This window comes from Danio rerio, chromosome 25 (genome assembly GCF_049306965.1).
Source record: "Danio rerio strain Tuebingen ecotype United States chromosome 25, GRCz12tu, whole genome shotgun sequence".
Taxonomy (NCBI): Eukaryota; Metazoa; Chordata; class Actinopteri; order Cypriniformes; family Danionidae; genus Danio; species Danio rerio.
Window position 1 is genome coordinate 8,315,569 of NC_133200.1, and position 16,416 is coordinate 8,331,984.

The window sequence follows — 16,416 nt, forward strand, 5'->3', positions numbered from 1 at the left end:
CAAAACAAATGGGATTAAAGGATCTGTTCATCTTTCTGTGATCATCAATTATCATCAAAGGTGATCAAGAGCCAGTTTTACAAGTTTAAAACGTTTATAAAACAGTGCATGTTTATAATGAATTACAACGATTTTACCGTCTTTATCAGCACAGCCACATGTCAGTACACAGCAGATGTATCAATCCTCTTTTTTGTACATAACAGATACCAATACAGCAGTGAATATTAACATGTATCCTGTCATATTTGCCATGCAAAAGCAGTGCAAAGTGAAATGTGTGCGCGGCAACTTTGCAATGACATTGTGTGACTCATCGAAAGGCTTGAATTAACTTGACAACAAATACATCAAATAATCATTGGGAAAGTTCTTATTGTAGTAATTCTAACAAACTTTTCGTGAGATCTGCTTTATGTGTCACTGTATTGTTTCTCTGGCTGGAGACTGAGGCCCCGTTTACAGTAGTATGTTTCAGTTTTAAAACAGCATTTTAGAATGAAAATGATCCGCGTCCACACTAGCGTTTCTGAACAGCTCTCAGTCTACATTAAAACGGAGAAACCGCACTTCACGTGACCAAACACACACTCTCTGGCATGCGCTGCAGTGTGCTTTGAGCACATAACCATATGAGAGCTGTTCATGTCAGACTTCACCGTGATATACAATTCATTTTGTTGTCTATCTAACAACATATTCCCCGCTGTTGGTCTTTTGAATCTATACTTGTTCTGTAACGTTTTGGCTGAGCGCAAAGATAAGTTAGGTTAATATCTTAAATAACGTAACTGTGGACACCGATTCTGCACAATTGACTGCCTTAATTTTCTCTATTGTGTAAATTTATTGTACGTTATACTTTTAAAATGGCCGTTATTGATTATTAAAACGGATATTCAGTGAAAGAGATGCTATGTTTCGTATTTTCAATGAAAATGAAAGGAGGCAGTGATGTCATAGGCTCCGTTTTGTTATAAATATGCATGAAGATGATGCTCGTACTATGCAGCTACATGATGCCTCAACATTTTTGATGTGTTAAGTTGCTAATATCTAAATGAATAGGCAGTTCCTCACATCATGTTTTAATTTTATTGTTAAGAGAGTGGAACAGCATAGCCAGGGTGATGTGAATGACTTTATAAAGTACACTCGGGAGTTTGTTTTCCATATCAAACTTGTGAAATCTGAACTTGCACAGAGCGGACGCAAGACTGAACTGTGTGTGTGTGTGTGTGTGTGTAGGCTACTTGAGGGAAAAAGCCCCAGAGAGGTGAATGTCTGCAGCCCCGCCTTCGTTTTTTTTTTTTTTTTTTTTTTTTTTTTTTTTTTTAGATGTCTCCGTTTTCACCCATCCACAAAGACGGAGCAGCAGCGTTTTAGAAAGAAAATGGCCTCTCCAGCGTTTTTTTAATCGCTCCGTTTTCAGGGCTCAAAAAAAATCCGGCTTAGTGTGGACGGATGGCATAACCATGGCAAAACTTATATGTCTTCAAACTAAAACGTATTAGTGTAAACGGGGCCTGAGGCACACTCTCACAGGCACGTGGGAACGGTGGGCAGGGAGAACTAGCATTAAAGACACAGGCAACAAAAACAGCTACATGGTGTTTAGAGCAGAAACATTCTGAAAGGTCTAATAAATAATTTAATGAGTGTTTTGAGCTGAAACTCAACACATTCTGGAGACACAAAAGACATTAAATCTGGAAAATATGTGCCCTTTAAATAGAGATTTTACAGCATTTGCTTTTTTTATTGGTAATGAACCATTTCATGTGCAGTAATTTGACATAAAAATATTAAAGATATATATATATATATAAAGACTGAGAATATGTTTATCTACAAAATGTAGATACAAAATATCTACAAAATGATCTCTGCAGTCAACATTTTTAATGCAGCATCCAGAGTTTAGACAATATATCCTGAAACACATCAGAGATCAACAAATTATTCCGCTCACACAAACATTTCATAAAACACATGATATTCTCTACAGGAACTGTAAACATTGTAATTCTATGTGTCCACAAAAAAGCTCCACAGTCATTGGTCAAATCAAAGCATCTGCTGTGATGACATCACTGGTTAAACTCGGGTCAGGAAGCTCAGGTTGAGGCGGCTGGGGAGCTGGAGGGTCTCGAGGGCCACAGATGACGGGTTGAAGGGGAACGTGACGGGGAAAATAATCTTAGCGTCCATCAGTAACTGGGAAGACTCCTTACGATCCTTTAATAAAGTCTGGAGAATAAAGAAAAGTAATTAAATATGTAAATCAGACTTTTAAAATACATGAAAAACAACTCTGCAGTGTTCATTTTGACAGTCATTTTTCTTTTTAAATCATGATTATTCTGATGACTTAAATTAAAGAGCATTTAAAGAGATAGTTCAGGAAAATATTTTAATTTACTAATTATTTTATTCAAATGGTTCCAAATTATTTTTTTAAACCCTCTACCTCAGGGGTGTCCAAATTCAGTCATGAAGTGCCGGTGTCCTGCATATTTTAGTTCCAACCCCAATTAAACACACCAGAACCAGCTAATCAAGCTCTAAGTATACTAAAACTTCCAAGCAGGTGTGTTGAAGGATGTTGGAGCTAAACTATGCAGGACACCGGCCCTCCAGGACTGAGTTTGGACACCCCTGCTCTATCTTTTTTGTTGTACACAGAAGATTTTGAAAAGCCATTGACATTTATAGTAAGAAAAACAAATACTATGAAAGTCAATGGTTACAGGTTTCCAACATACTTCAAAATATCTTCTTTTGTGTTCAAAAGAAACTCAAAGGTTTTTAACAGGGATGACTAAATGAAAATTTTCATTTTTGGGTGAACTATCCCTTTAAATTAAAGAATTTCTTAAAATTATCTTCAAAATCTATCCTAGGACAGGTTTTAACAGGTTTAATAATTTATATTACACTTAATTGAAGAAAAAAAAAGCTATGAGAATATACAGCAAGGAAAATAAGCATTCAACACGTCACAATTTCTCTCAGAAAATGTGTTTCTAAAGGTGCTGTTGACTTAACATTTTCACCAGATGTTGCTAACAACCAAATTAACCCATATATGCAAATAAAACACAACTAATTAGTTTATAAATGAAGTTATGTGCTCATAAAATAAAATGATACTGAAAAAGTATTGACAAAGTGTAAAAACTTGATGGTTCTGTGGGTCTCGTCTATCAAATCTGATTTTTATTTTTTATGTTCTATTGGATTCAGATCAGGTGACTGGCTGGGCCATTCTACAGCTTGATTTTCTTTCTCTGAAAGCATTTAAGAGTTTCCTTGGCTGTGTTTTGGATCATTGTCTTGGTGAAATGTCTACCCTGGTTTCATCCTGCTAATGTAGATGTTGGACTGAAGCAGCTGATATTCATTTACACTGATGAAGGGCAGAGGGTTGCAGAAGAACTACTGAGAGATTTTAGCTGCTGTCTGGACTTTCCATGCCTTCTACACCTCCCTTTCTTCATGTGTTTAATACGTTTTCCCTGCGCCATTTATTTTTGTTATAACTTCATTTGTAAATGAATTAATATTGTTTTCTTTGTATATCTGGATTTCTTTGGTTGTTACCAACATCTGGGGTAAATTTTAAGTCAACAACACCTTTAGAAAAATGTTTTCTGAAAAAAAAATGGTTTAACAATCACTTTCCCGCAGTAAATATGAATGGCATTATGGTTTCAGACACAAATGTAACTGTTTTGAGGTCACATCAATAACACTTCTCATAAAATGCGTTCTTTATAATAAATCTAGCATTATTACAAATAATAACATGATTTTCTTCACTCTATCAAGCAGCCATTTTTACTAATATGCCTAAATGACATAACTTTGTATTACAACTACAGTTCAAAAATGACTAACACAAACATGAAAACATGTCATTAAAGTCCATATAAAAATAAGACAAAACATTACTCATCAAGGAAACAACCACAGCTCACCTGTATGGTCTTTATGAATGATATAGACACTCTCTCCTCAAACTCATTCACCGGTGTGTACAAGCTGAGGATTTTTACAATCTGAAAAACACAGAGAGAGGGAGAGAGAGAGAGAGGGAGAGAGAGCTCATCAGAAATAAACTCAAGCATTCATCTGAGAAACTCTGACACACACACACAGACCTGTTGAGTGGTGAGCGCTGTACACATGGTACAGATGGCGTCAGCGTCGTCCTGGCTCTTCTTCTTGATCTGCAGGAGCTGCGCCGCCTGAATAAGAGGCTCCAGAGACTCTCGAGCTCCACTGCCCTGAAGATCTTTATCCAGCAGCCACTCCTCCAGCTGACAAACATTATACCTGCACCAGAACAAGAAGGAGAAATCAGTCAACTACAATGGACCCTTTTGGACATAGAAATGTGAAAAGGGACTGTTATCATAACCATATTCACATGATCTCTTTATGACAATTTACTGGTAATTTTTAAGCAAAGTGTGTAAGTGTAAAAGAGGCTTTAGGGCCCTCTAGTGGTCAGAACCTGATCTGCAGGCCTTTACTCCAGGAGCACATGTCCTTGCGGAGCAGAAGGTTGTTCAGTGTGACGGAGCAGATGACATAGAACTGCTGTTTGATGACCTGCCGGACCACCTCAGCGTCATTCCCGTGCTGGAGCAGAGTGAAATAAAACCCATCCAGCTGCTTCAGAATGGACTCCAGCGAGTGAGAGTTTTCCTCGTGGAAGCTGGACGTGCGTTTCCTCATTCCCGTAGGCTTTACACCCATCACCCCCTGAATGGTCTCCTGCTCCAACATGGCTGGTGCTGAGATAAAGAAAAGATTAAATGAGCAAGTGAATTATTAGCCCCCATGTATATGATGTTGTTTAATGGAGATATGTTTAAACACGTTTCTGGAACTAACAGTTATAATAACTAATTTCTAATAACTGATTTCTTTTACATTTCCCATGATGACAGTAAATAATATTTGACTAGATATTTTTAAGACACTTCTATACAGCTTAAAGTGGCATTTAGATGCTTAACTAGGTTAATTAGGTAAGTTAAAGTGGGCAAGTTATTGTATAACGATGATTGGTTCTGTAGACAATCAAATATATATTTTTAAGAGGGCTAATAATATTAACCAAAAATGATTTAAAACAATTGAAAACTGCTTTTATTCTAGCCAAAATAAAACAAATAAAACTTTCTCTAGAAGAAAAAATATTTTAGGAAATACTGTGAAAAATTCCTTGCTCTGTTAAACATAATTTGGGAAATATTTAAAAAAGAAACAGCAATTCACAGGAAGGCTAAGAGTTTGACTTCAACTAAGTGTTTGTAGAGTTACCGATCATGGGCTGTAAGATGTTTTCTATGACGCGGATGAGCTGCTGGTAGATCTGAATGGCCAGATCACTCAAAACCTGCCGGTACTCAGACAGGTCAAAGTTTGTCAGACAGTGTTCATTTTGCCGAGGGGTGTTGTGCTTCGAGTATCCCTAAAGGTGTCAGAAAGAAATAAAACAATAGGTGAGCATTTATGCACCTAAATAATTCATTAAATACGTTATTAATAATAACACAAATTACACATGCACACTGTTTGCTTTCTACTCATACAATTTTCTCTCCATTGTTTTTTATTAAAAACTACATTAGTCTTTATAAGTTATAAAACATGGTTTAACTTTAGTTATATGTATATTAAGTAGAGAGAGAGAGAGAGTTTTGAATTTATTGCCATATCAGCATCTCTGGCTATTTCATTGCAAAACCAGATCAAATTTACAACCTTAAAAAAAAAAATCACTTTCTAAAATAGTATTAAAACAACATACACAACAGCAATAAATACTGCATAAGATCAAAATCTAAAACAGTTTTTAAGGTTTTACTTTGTATATAAATTTTTCCATTTTTAAAGGATTCATATTTTTAAATATTGTTGTCAGATAACATTAAAAATTGGGCATACAAAACTGTTTTATTAAGTAATTAAAATGTGATGGTTAAAGCATAAAATTAATTAGACAAAAATATGTACCAAGCACAAAAAAAAAAAAAAAAAAACGCTCTTATAATACAAAAGCACTACTGGATACTTATTGGTCAAAAACTAAAACAGCTTTTTATTTACATTTCTTAAATAAAAATAAAAATAAAATTTTTTTACAGCTATGGAAAGATAAGAGATTTCACTGAAATTATTATGTATTGGTAGAGTAATCTTTAAAAAAAGGTCTAATACACTTTATTCTACATCGTAAAAAAGGCTCATAATAATAATAATAATAATAATAATAATAATAATAATAATAATAATAGTCATACCAGAGTAATTTTTTCCACAAATCTGGTCACAGTAACATCAGAAATGAATATAAACTATTTGCAAATAAGTGAAAAACAACATTTATAATTTTAATTAGGAAGAATTGTTATTAGTAGTTCACAAAAACTAAAAACTAAAAAAAAAAAAAAAAAAAAAAAAACATTTAAAAAGATGACTATAAATTCTTAAAAGTAATATAGGTAAAACTCTTGCACAATATTAAACCTTAAATACCTCTTTTGCACAATATTCACCTTTAATACCTCTGTTGCACAATATCCTGCACAACATTGTTCAGTCTCATGTAAAAGCACTTGTATAGCCTGTCTAATGTGTATAGTTAAGTATCTTATAGTATATGTTAGTTATGCAACACAATGTCCAGTGTTGTGTTTGTATTTATGATTAATTTATGTAGCACCTGTGTCCTGCGAGACACGATATCGTTCCTTTGTATGTCCACACATATAGTAGAATGACAGTAAAGCTCCACTTGACTTGACATATAGACACATGTAAAAGTCAAATTTAATCCAAGATTTTACAATAAAATAGATTCCATTTCTAACTATTACATTATTACAACAACATTACACTCTTTGTAATTTATTAATCCTATTTACAAAGTACAGATTGTAAGTTATTTTGCCCAGCACTGCTTATAAATGCCAAGAGTATTATAGTATTGTTTTTAGGTAGACAACACCTAAAAACGACAACTAGTATTTAGACAACTACAGTAGACAACTAGTATTTAAAACAACCTTACCTCTTCTCCACTGTACTGCTTCAGGCAATGCAGGAAGCGACAGGTGTTCGCCAGCCAGAATGAAATGCTCTCAAAATCTCCACGTTTCTACAAACACAGACAGACGGCTCTCATTAAAAAAGGTGTACTTAAATACTATAAAACAGTATACAGCCACAAATACCTAACAGTTTTAAAGTGTCCATTGCAAGTATATAGACAATGTGATGCTTGTAAAGATGTTTCACTTGGTGTTTTCATCTTAGTGGATTATTTTTCCGTGAGTTTCTGACCTTCAGTGTGTTCTTGATGCTGTTGATGGAGGTGTTGAGGAGGGTGGAGACCCGCAGGTCATCGTTGGCGTAGTCCGCATGTCGCAAACACATGAAGAGAATATAAGCGGGCAGACCTGGCACCAGATTCACAGCTACACCTCGAGGTTTGAGGTCTGTGGAGAAATATCAGTTCAAAAACACTGTAAAATGATGGTGACTGAACTGATTTTCCCCTCTGTGCTGAAGTTCAGCTCACCTGTGATGAGGGTTTTGAAGAGTTTGTTCTCATCTTCTCTCCTGTACTCCAGCATGCCCTGGAAATCTCTCTCTTTCCGGACGATACTGACCGTGCGACCGCTTTCAGCGAGCATGTTTTCTGGAGATGACTGCTCAAAATGAACACCTGCGGCCAATATTCAAAATTATTATTCAAATGGAATGTTGGTAGCTAAAAAAAAATTTGTCACTTCTTCACATTTTAAATTCTGGCTTTCTGAACTCTCTAGCACTTTACATTTTAAGAGTCTTTGACACAATCTTACTGATAGCATCTCTGGCTTCGAAGCCACCTGGAAACCCTTTTTTAATTATATGTCAAATGTCAAGGATGTCAGTTTAAAGGTATGACCCTTTCATTGTTTGCAAGATCACTATATTGCCTGTGCCCACTGGCCTGATATATATGTGCAACATTGTTGACCTATGTATAAAACTGATGTAACAATGTTTTTTCCCCGTCTTTCGTCTTTTTTTTTTTGTTCTGTTCTGCCTTTTGTATCGCTTTAAGGTCAAAATAAAAATATAATATAAAAAAAAAAATAATTTATATATATATATATATATATATATATATATATATATATATATATATATATATATATATATATATATATATAAATATTTTTAACTTAAAATTTGTTCACAAAAAAGAAAGCATTTAAGCATAAATTTAGATTTTGTATAATGTGCTTACACAAGTTTTCCAAATTAAATCTGTCAAAAAATGTACAATACATACACACGTTACAAAAAAAAACAGAGTTATTTAAATTTCATTTTGGGAGGTCACACAGCTCGCCAAAGCATACCTTCTAGAAACTTATAAGTCTTTTGAATTTGAAGACTTTTATGCAATTTCTGCACAGAAACTAAAAAATATTAATACAAAATAGTAAAAATAAAAAAAGTATATAGATCAGGGGTGGCCAACCCTGTTCCTGGAGAGCCACCTTCCTGCAGATTTCAGTTGCTACCCATATCAAACACACCTGAACCAATTAATTAAGACCTGAACACCATGTGATAATTACAGGCAGGTGTGTTTGATATGGGTTGCAACTGAAATCTGCAGGAAGGTGGCTCTCCAGGAACAGGGTTAGCCACCCCTGATATAGATATATAAAAAGTAAACAGTATATAAAAAATAAAATAATACTGTTTGGATTAATGTTGAATGTTTTTAAGAGTATATGTATGAAAAACTTTACACATAAAAAACATCCTATTATATGCAGAAGGACTTTTAATCTTTCAGTAACCTGGGTCAAAGGCTTCCGTTGAACTGTATGCAGTCACAAAATCGGTGCGTTTAAGGTTTGTTTTCTGTAAAAATCAAGGATCTTCACTGATAGGATTGATATACGATAGAAAGTGGGTTTTAAAATGTACAAAAAGCACTGGATTAAATTGCATTTCCCCGCGCCATGTCTTTAAAATATTAACATTTATTTTACCCCAGTATATTCAAAGATGTTTCTGCGTTAGCCTTCTTATGCTGGCGGGCAAGTGTGTGTAAACGGCTTTTCATCTCGTTTTACACTTCAACAAATAAATGAAGATTTTAAATGAAACTCAGGTTAGAACCACTTGTTTGGTAATCAAAGATGCAGTAGTAGTCTTATATAATACATCTACTAAAAGAAATATAAAATATTAACTTACAAATTGTATTGTAAATAAATTATATATAAATTTTTAAATAATTCAGTATTATTACTATATTATTATAAAAACGAAATAAGTACATTATAAAACACAAATACATATATATATATAACTAAATAAATAAATCTGCTTAACTGCTAACTGATCTTACTAGGTAAATAAAATAAATCAACATTTTGTCTGATTGTACTGACTTTCACATTCACTGATTTGATTAAAAATAGGAACTCTTTACCTTCAGGTTCCCCAAACTTCTTCATGTATATCTTGAGCTGTTTCTTTAATTTGCGGACCATTTTGTCCTGTTTCCCCATTTGCTCCAAGAGGTCCTACAATAATCAGAAATCATTTTAATAATGAAGAAAATTTAGTGTAATATATCACTGTGTGTATTTGTCAGTGATTGTGTATGAGCACCATGTTTTGTTGCGTGAGGCGGCTGATCTCGTGCTGTAGACTGGCTTGTATTCGAGCATCATGCGGAAGCTCCAAACTCTGTGACAACATCTGCTGCTGCTGGTCAAGCTCCGCCTTTAAGTGCTGAAGCTCCGCCCTCAAACTTTCTGTCTCCTTCTCATGTGACTCTCTCTGCGTCTGCAGCTGTGACACCAAAATCCTGCAGACAGATGCATTTAAATGATACACAAATATACAGTTAAGCATTCATGACTTAGGCTATTGTGATTTATAACTATGAATTAAATATATTTTTTAAACATTTTACAGATATGAAAAAATTTATTATTTTTTTTTTTATATTTCAGAATGTTTAAGTCATTTTTGTAAATACACAACTAGTGTGAAGTTTTATTTAATTTTGTCACAGTCATTTTGGTACTTCAAATTAAATAAAAAGTGTCTTTGTGCCTTTTAAACGTTGCAGCATTGTTGTCTGTAGTATGAGAAAGACAATATATCCTGAAGCTCGCTGGAGGATAACCATTTCTAAAAGTTTGGTACAAGTAAAGCCCTTTCTCATGGTGCTTGCTGATCTTCGTACGGGCAAATGACCAGCAGGATGGCCTGAAAATCCACTTACCTTGTTTTTGTTTAGTCTGTAATTCTCAACATCAAAAGGCAAGCGGTGCATAAATACACAGTTTTTGTTTTTGTTTACTCCGTGTAGTTCTAAGAGCTGAAGTGCATATTTATATTTTCCCAGACGCATCAAGATAAGTGTGCAAAGGTCACTTTCACGCACTCATAGACACACACACATACACTTTAATTTGCTGCTACACTCCATATAACCCCATACATTTTTTTTAAATCAAGAAACCAAGCTTTTTATGCACAGACCTATCTAAAGTGTTAAAGATGCCAACTGATGATCAAAAGTAAAAATGGCAAAATTGACGTCTTCCCATGAGGGAAGACCACCAACAATCAAGAACGCATGATTATATGATGTCATGGTTCGGCAATCAAAAAATGTGGTTATAATGGAAGTTAATAGGCTAAATACAGCTATAAACATTAAATTAGGGAGAGAAAATTAAAATCTTATGCTTCACAAAATCTAATAACGCATCAAAGGCAATGGTATTACTAATCGTTCACAAGACCAAGACTGTGATACAAGATAAAAAAAAATCCAGTCCACAATTACTTGTATTTATATTGAAAATACGTCATTTTGTGTTTTTTTTACTAAATCAGAATTACCAAGCTCAACATTTGTGAGCTTGGTAATTAAGAGTCAAAACCCTGTAATTTTCTGAACAATTTAGTAGTTTTGATCAGCACCAAGGTTGTTTAAAGGATTTATGCAAAAAGAAAAAAGTTTTTAAAAAAAATTTATCTGATACTTAATTATAGCAGTTTAATCCAGTGGATGTTTTCATCCCGAACATAATGAAAGGTATTAAATTAGTATTAAGGGTATTAAATTAGAACAGTGCACAAGGATTAAGTTAACTATGTTTACTTAGATTTACTTTCAACTGCGCACATTCTCAGATTAAGTTTTTTTTATAGATCACAAGTATAACATGGGAAGCTGCATTTGGCGACAATAATAATTCTGCAGGTCTTTGTGCGTGTGTGTATAATAGGGTATATAAGAAAAAAAGTCTTGTATATTAAATGTATTTCACCTGTTCGTTTCCTTCAGGCTCTCATAAGCCATCCAGAGTTCTCCATCCTCATTAAGCTCCGTCAGGTCCAATGTTGGAGATCTGAGAGAGAAAAGAATAAACACTCTATTATTAAAAAGCAAGAATGTTGAAGAGTGAACGCATATTTGTGGACTTGAAATAAAAAAGTTCTGAAATATAAAGACTGACGAACCTGCTCGAATCACCTGAATCTCCTTCAGTTCCTAATTCCTGAAAGTAAAACAAAATACTTTTAATGTATATTTTAAACCCCTTAATATTTATTTATTTCATTAAGTTTTAAATTTTTAATTAGCCATTACTCTGATTATAAAACATTGTCAGTGGCTATAAAAGGAAAATAAATTTGGCATAATACCTTGTGTTTGAAGGCCTCATGGCTGACTAGTTGAGATCGTAAAATGAGCACTTCCTCCTTCCGCACCTCCAGCTCCTCATTGGTGGAGTTGAGCTGCTCCAGGATCACATTATATGCCCGACCTCCAGGGGATGTCACCTTTGACCCGGTCCCCTTACTGAGAGACTGACGCAGCTCCTGAAGATCTTTCTTCAGCTTCTTATTGTCAGACTCCAGCTCCTGACGCTAAGGAACAGATCATCACACATATGCACACCAATACATTTAACTGAATTCATTTGGTGAATAAAAGTGTTTTTGTACCTTCAGAGCCTCGTAGTCTCTTTCAGCCCCTAATGTTTTTCGACAATCTTCCAACTCCTGAAAAAACAAGCATGGTGTTAAGAAAGAAATGACTGTTTTAGTTTGTTTGTATTAAATGTATATTTTGAGCCTTTTGATTGAGTGAAACCAATAAATGAACTGATGAATGTTTTGTAACCAAATCAGGCCAATATAAAGTCTGTTGTAGCTTCAAAACTGTAATTTACTTCAGTTGGTTTAGTCTTCACCATTGGTCTGTGGTGATTATAGGTAGGCGTGGCTTTTCTTTGACATGGCAATTATCTCTGGTTCATTTCTATTCAGTTCATAAACATCAGAATCAAGTAAAAAACAAACACTGAAGAGAGCTGCTTTTATAGTCGATTTTTAGCAACACTAATACAGTTCACTTGCTTAATACTGTATGTACTAAAAGCTCTATTTTTAAGGTATTATATTTAAAAAAGATTATGCAAATGAATCATCACTATTATCTGATGCTTAAAGTGACAGTTCACTTAAAAATTAAAATTCAATAATTCAATTTACTCATCCTGCACTGTTCGACTGAACACAAAAGATGATATTTAAAAGATGTTGGAAACTGAAAAGCATATTATAGAGATATTACTGTAAACATAGTAACTAAATCATTTTGACTAAGGTATTTCTTCAAAAACTAAAAGAGTACTGCTGACAATACTAACTAACTTGCCATCTAGAGTAACATAAACAACATAAACAATGAATGTTTATCACACACTTAAGACAGGACAATCAACACGAACTGAAACTGCGTCTCTTTTTTTTTTTTTTTTTAAAAAGACGAGCGGCAAATCCAGATTGCACCATTTCCAGATTCAAAAAGCTCTCTGGATTTAAAATCTTCCTTACAAGCATATTTTCGTTGCATGTTAGCAGACCACTGTAATCCACACGTGTGGGGCCATACCAATCGGTAGGGCCAGACAGAATCTGCGGATGTTTTTTGCTATTTCTGCAGAGGATTTTGATAAAAATCTGTGAAATTATTTTGGGAGTATCATAACAAAAATTTTAATATGTGAAATAAAAATAATACCTTTTTAATTTTTATTTAATGTTTAAAACTAATTTGCTTTATTTGGTAAACAAAGCAAGTTTCTCATATAATACATCTACTAAAATATTACTGTACAAACTGCATTGTTGATAAATGAGATTAACATTTTCATATTAGTCAATAATTTTACCATGATTAATTAAAAAACTTAATAAATATAGATTTACACACATTTACTCAAGTAAATAAACAGAATTAATGATGGGCTAAAAAACTGCAGAATATCTGCGTGCTCAGATTGTGTGTAAGCCTACTGATCGGTGCTCTTATCCCAGGGAAATGGAAACAAAACCTTTGTTGCGGTACATTTATGAGTACAACACTGATGACCCATGTCTCTGAAAAATTATTCTACAATTTGTTTCAATTAAGGTTGGCAACACACCAACCGTACAACATAGCATTTCTCAGAAAACTGTAACAGGTAAAAAGAGTCTTCGAAACTATATCATGCATATTAATGAAGTTGCATCTCATTCACAATAGAGCGCACTGATTGGTTTAATACTGAAACCTCAATGACATCCCGTTGTACCGACCAGTACAGACATCCAATCACTATGCTGATCTAATCATCGTGATGTAGCTTCAAAATTTATTTTCAAAACAGAAGACCAAATTTGCTCAAAACAATGCAAAAACCAACAATTTTCACTTGTTAGCTAAATATATGTGTCCCAACAGTGTTTTTAGCAATGTGGCACATATATATGACTGTCATCATCTCAAAAAATTTGTTTTGGTGTTTCATGACCCTTTAATGTCCTTTTAGTTCTTTCTCTTTTTATAGTGTGACTATTAATTTCCAAAATTCTTTAAAATATCTTTTGTGTTCAACAGAACAAAGACACTCAGAAAGGTGTGGAACCACTTAAAGGAGAGTAAGTTTTAATTCGTGGGTGAATTATTCCTTATTTTTTCTCTTGTTGTCACTTTAATTTTGCCATTGAAAAGTGCACAGAACATCTAGAATCATCTAATTCAGCATCATCGTGACCATTAACAGTATATTCTGCAAAGATGTTTCAAAAACTTCCAAAGCAAATAATGAAATGTGCTGAACAGTGAGTCAATCACAGTAACCCTCAATTACTTTAGCTTTCTCCAATACCAGCTGCTCTTCTTTGGTGTCCATCTCACTTTGCATGTCCATGTTCTCCTTCTCCAGCTCAGCCACTCTCCTCTGCAGTTTCAGCAGCAGGGAAACATCAGCTGCCACCTGCACAGCATCCTACACACAGACACCAAACAACATCCATCATACTCCACTACAAAACACAGAATGACTGCTCTTCAGAACTGACCTCTTTTTCCAACGAGCTGACCTCTGACCCTGTGAGCATAGAGCTATGGATGCTCTCTGATTGGCTGCTGCTGTATCCAGAGTCTGCTCTGCTATCTCCAGCTGTGGAAATCTCCTGTTTAAAAGGATTGAGATTATGAGGTAGTTATAATAGTAGATAATTACAATACTGAAAATGCTGAAACTATTATTTTGATAATAGTAAGTTGTGGTATTTTTGTTAAGTTTGTGTTTAACACCATGCCAGCTTCAACAAATATTTTAATAATAAAAAAATGTAAACTACAGTTAGACTATATCAAGTTTTTCCAATTATTTTTTGCTAAAAGCTTAGTGAATTAAATGATTAGTTCTTACAGCCGCCTCCTTTTCTGATCTCAGATCAGCGTAGCGCTCCTCTAGTTTCAGATGTTCAGTGAGCAGGTTCTGGTAACGAAAGCGTTCCTCATTTAGCTGTGTTTGCAGGTTCTCAGTCACATCCTCGTTGGTCACCTCTGACTTTTCTGGTCAAGACAAAATCAGAGCAATTTATTTGTACGAGAGTTAACAAATTGAAGCTTTCTTGATCCAAGCCAGAAACGAAACCTCTTATCTGTTGCTCCTGTTCCTGGATCAGTCTGTTCATCTCTTCTTTCTCACTCTTCAGCATTGTGTTCTTTTCATTCAGCTCCACGACCATCTGCAAGCAGAGGTCAGCAACTCATAATTGTGTTTTACATTCGATTTTTTTACCAGCAGATGGTGCTCTAAGCTACTTTTCAACAGCAGACAATGGCGTAGGCTAGTTTTAACAGTAGATGGCGCTCTAGGCTAGATGGCATTCTAGGCTAGTTTTTAAGTAGCAGAGGGTGCTCCAGGCTAGTTTTTAACAGCACATGGCTCTGTAGGCTAGTTTTTAAGCAGCAGAGGGAGCTTTAGGCTAGTTTTTAACAGCACATGGCTCTGTAGGCTAGTTTTTAACAGCAGTTGGTGCTCTAGGCTAGTTTTAACAGCAGAGGGTGCTTTAGGCTAGTTTTTAACACCAGCTGGTGCTCTAGGCTAGTTTTAACAGCAGAGGGTGCTTTAGGCTAGTTTTTAACAGCAGAGGTTGCTCTAGGCTAGTTTTAACAGCAGAGGGTGCTTAAGGCTAGTTTTTAACAGCAGATGGTGCTCTAGGCTAGTTTTAACAGCAGAGACTGCTCTAGGCTAGTTTTAACAGCAGTGGGTGCTCTAGGCTAGTTTTAACAGCAGAGGGTGCTCTAGGCTAGTTTTAACAGCAAAGGGTGCTCTAGGCTCATTTTTACAACAGAGACTGCTCTAGGCTAGTTTTTAACAGCAGAGGGTGCTCTAGGCTAGTTTTAACAGCAAAGGGTGCTCTAGGCTCATTTTTACAACAGAGACTGCTCTAGGCTAGTTTTTAACAGCAGAGGGTGCTCTAGGCTAGTTTTTAACAGCAGAGGGTGCTCTAGGTTAGTTTTTAACGGCAGACTGTGCTCTATGATAGTGTCTAACAGCAGATTTTAAAATCAGACAATGCTCTAGGCTAGTTTTTAACAGCAGATGGCACTCTACGCCAAGTGATGTGCAAAAAAAGGATAAAGACTTCATATGCATGTCGTGCGCACAAAATATGTATGTTTATGTCATGTGCACGTGATACGCATGTTGTGCCCAGGTGACAAGCATGTCTATGGCATGCACACACAAAAGTCTTTATTACTATTATTTTTTTGCACGTCACTTTAGAAGCTTGGTACTAGGCTAATTTTTACCAGCTGGTTTTAAAAAGCATACAGCGCTCTAGGCTAGTTTTTAAAAGCAGACAGTGTTCTAGGTTAGTTTTTAACAGCAGAGGGCACACATGGCTAGTTTTTGATCACACACAAATGCTCATGAGAGTTATTAATGTAAACATTAACATCAAAATTCTTGCTGTCTAATTCACTTAAACCTTTCAATATTTAATAAT

The 16,416-nt window shown here is 34.9% G+C and overlaps 1 protein-coding gene across 3 annotated transcripts in view; it reads right to left on the bottom strand.

Moving 5' to 3' along the window:
- Window positions 1-1,738: 1,738 nt before the first annotated feature.
- myo5ab (myosin VAb) overlaps window positions 1,739-16,416 on the bottom strand; it is a 38,403-nt gene continuing 23,725 nt past the window's right edge. For all 3 annotated transcript variants that reach the window (XM_073942736.1, XM_009297774.5, XM_068217487.2), the window contains exons 23-40: window positions 15,054-15,147; window positions 14,826-14,971; window positions 14,470-14,583; window positions 14,259-14,396; window positions 12,064-12,120; window positions 11,761-11,985; window positions 11,575-11,612; window positions 11,382-11,462; window positions 9,703-9,901; window positions 9,521-9,614; window positions 7,598-7,744; window positions 7,360-7,514; window positions 7,088-7,174; window positions 5,335-5,485; window positions 4,520-4,802; window positions 4,164-4,338; window positions 3,981-4,061; window positions 1,739-2,250 (exon numbers count right to left, since the gene is read on the bottom strand). In XM_073942736.1, coding sequence (XP_073798837.1) covers window positions 2,098-2,250; window positions 3,981-4,061; window positions 4,164-4,338; window positions 4,520-4,802; window positions 5,335-5,485; window positions 7,088-7,174; window positions 7,360-7,514; window positions 7,598-7,744; window positions 9,521-9,614; window positions 9,703-9,901; window positions 11,382-11,462; window positions 11,575-11,612; window positions 11,761-11,985; window positions 12,064-12,120; window positions 14,259-14,396; window positions 14,470-14,583; window positions 14,826-14,971; window positions 15,054-15,147 — 2,418 coding nt within the window. In that variant the 3' untranslated portion in view covers window positions 1,739-2,097. The remainder of the gene's footprint in view (window positions 2,251-3,980; window positions 4,062-4,163; window positions 4,339-4,519; window positions 4,803-5,334; window positions 5,486-7,087; window positions 7,175-7,359; window positions 7,515-7,597; window positions 7,745-9,520; window positions 9,615-9,702; window positions 9,902-11,381; window positions 11,463-11,574; window positions 11,613-11,760; window positions 11,986-12,063; window positions 12,121-14,258; window positions 14,397-14,469; window positions 14,584-14,825; window positions 14,972-15,053; window positions 15,148-16,416) is intronic.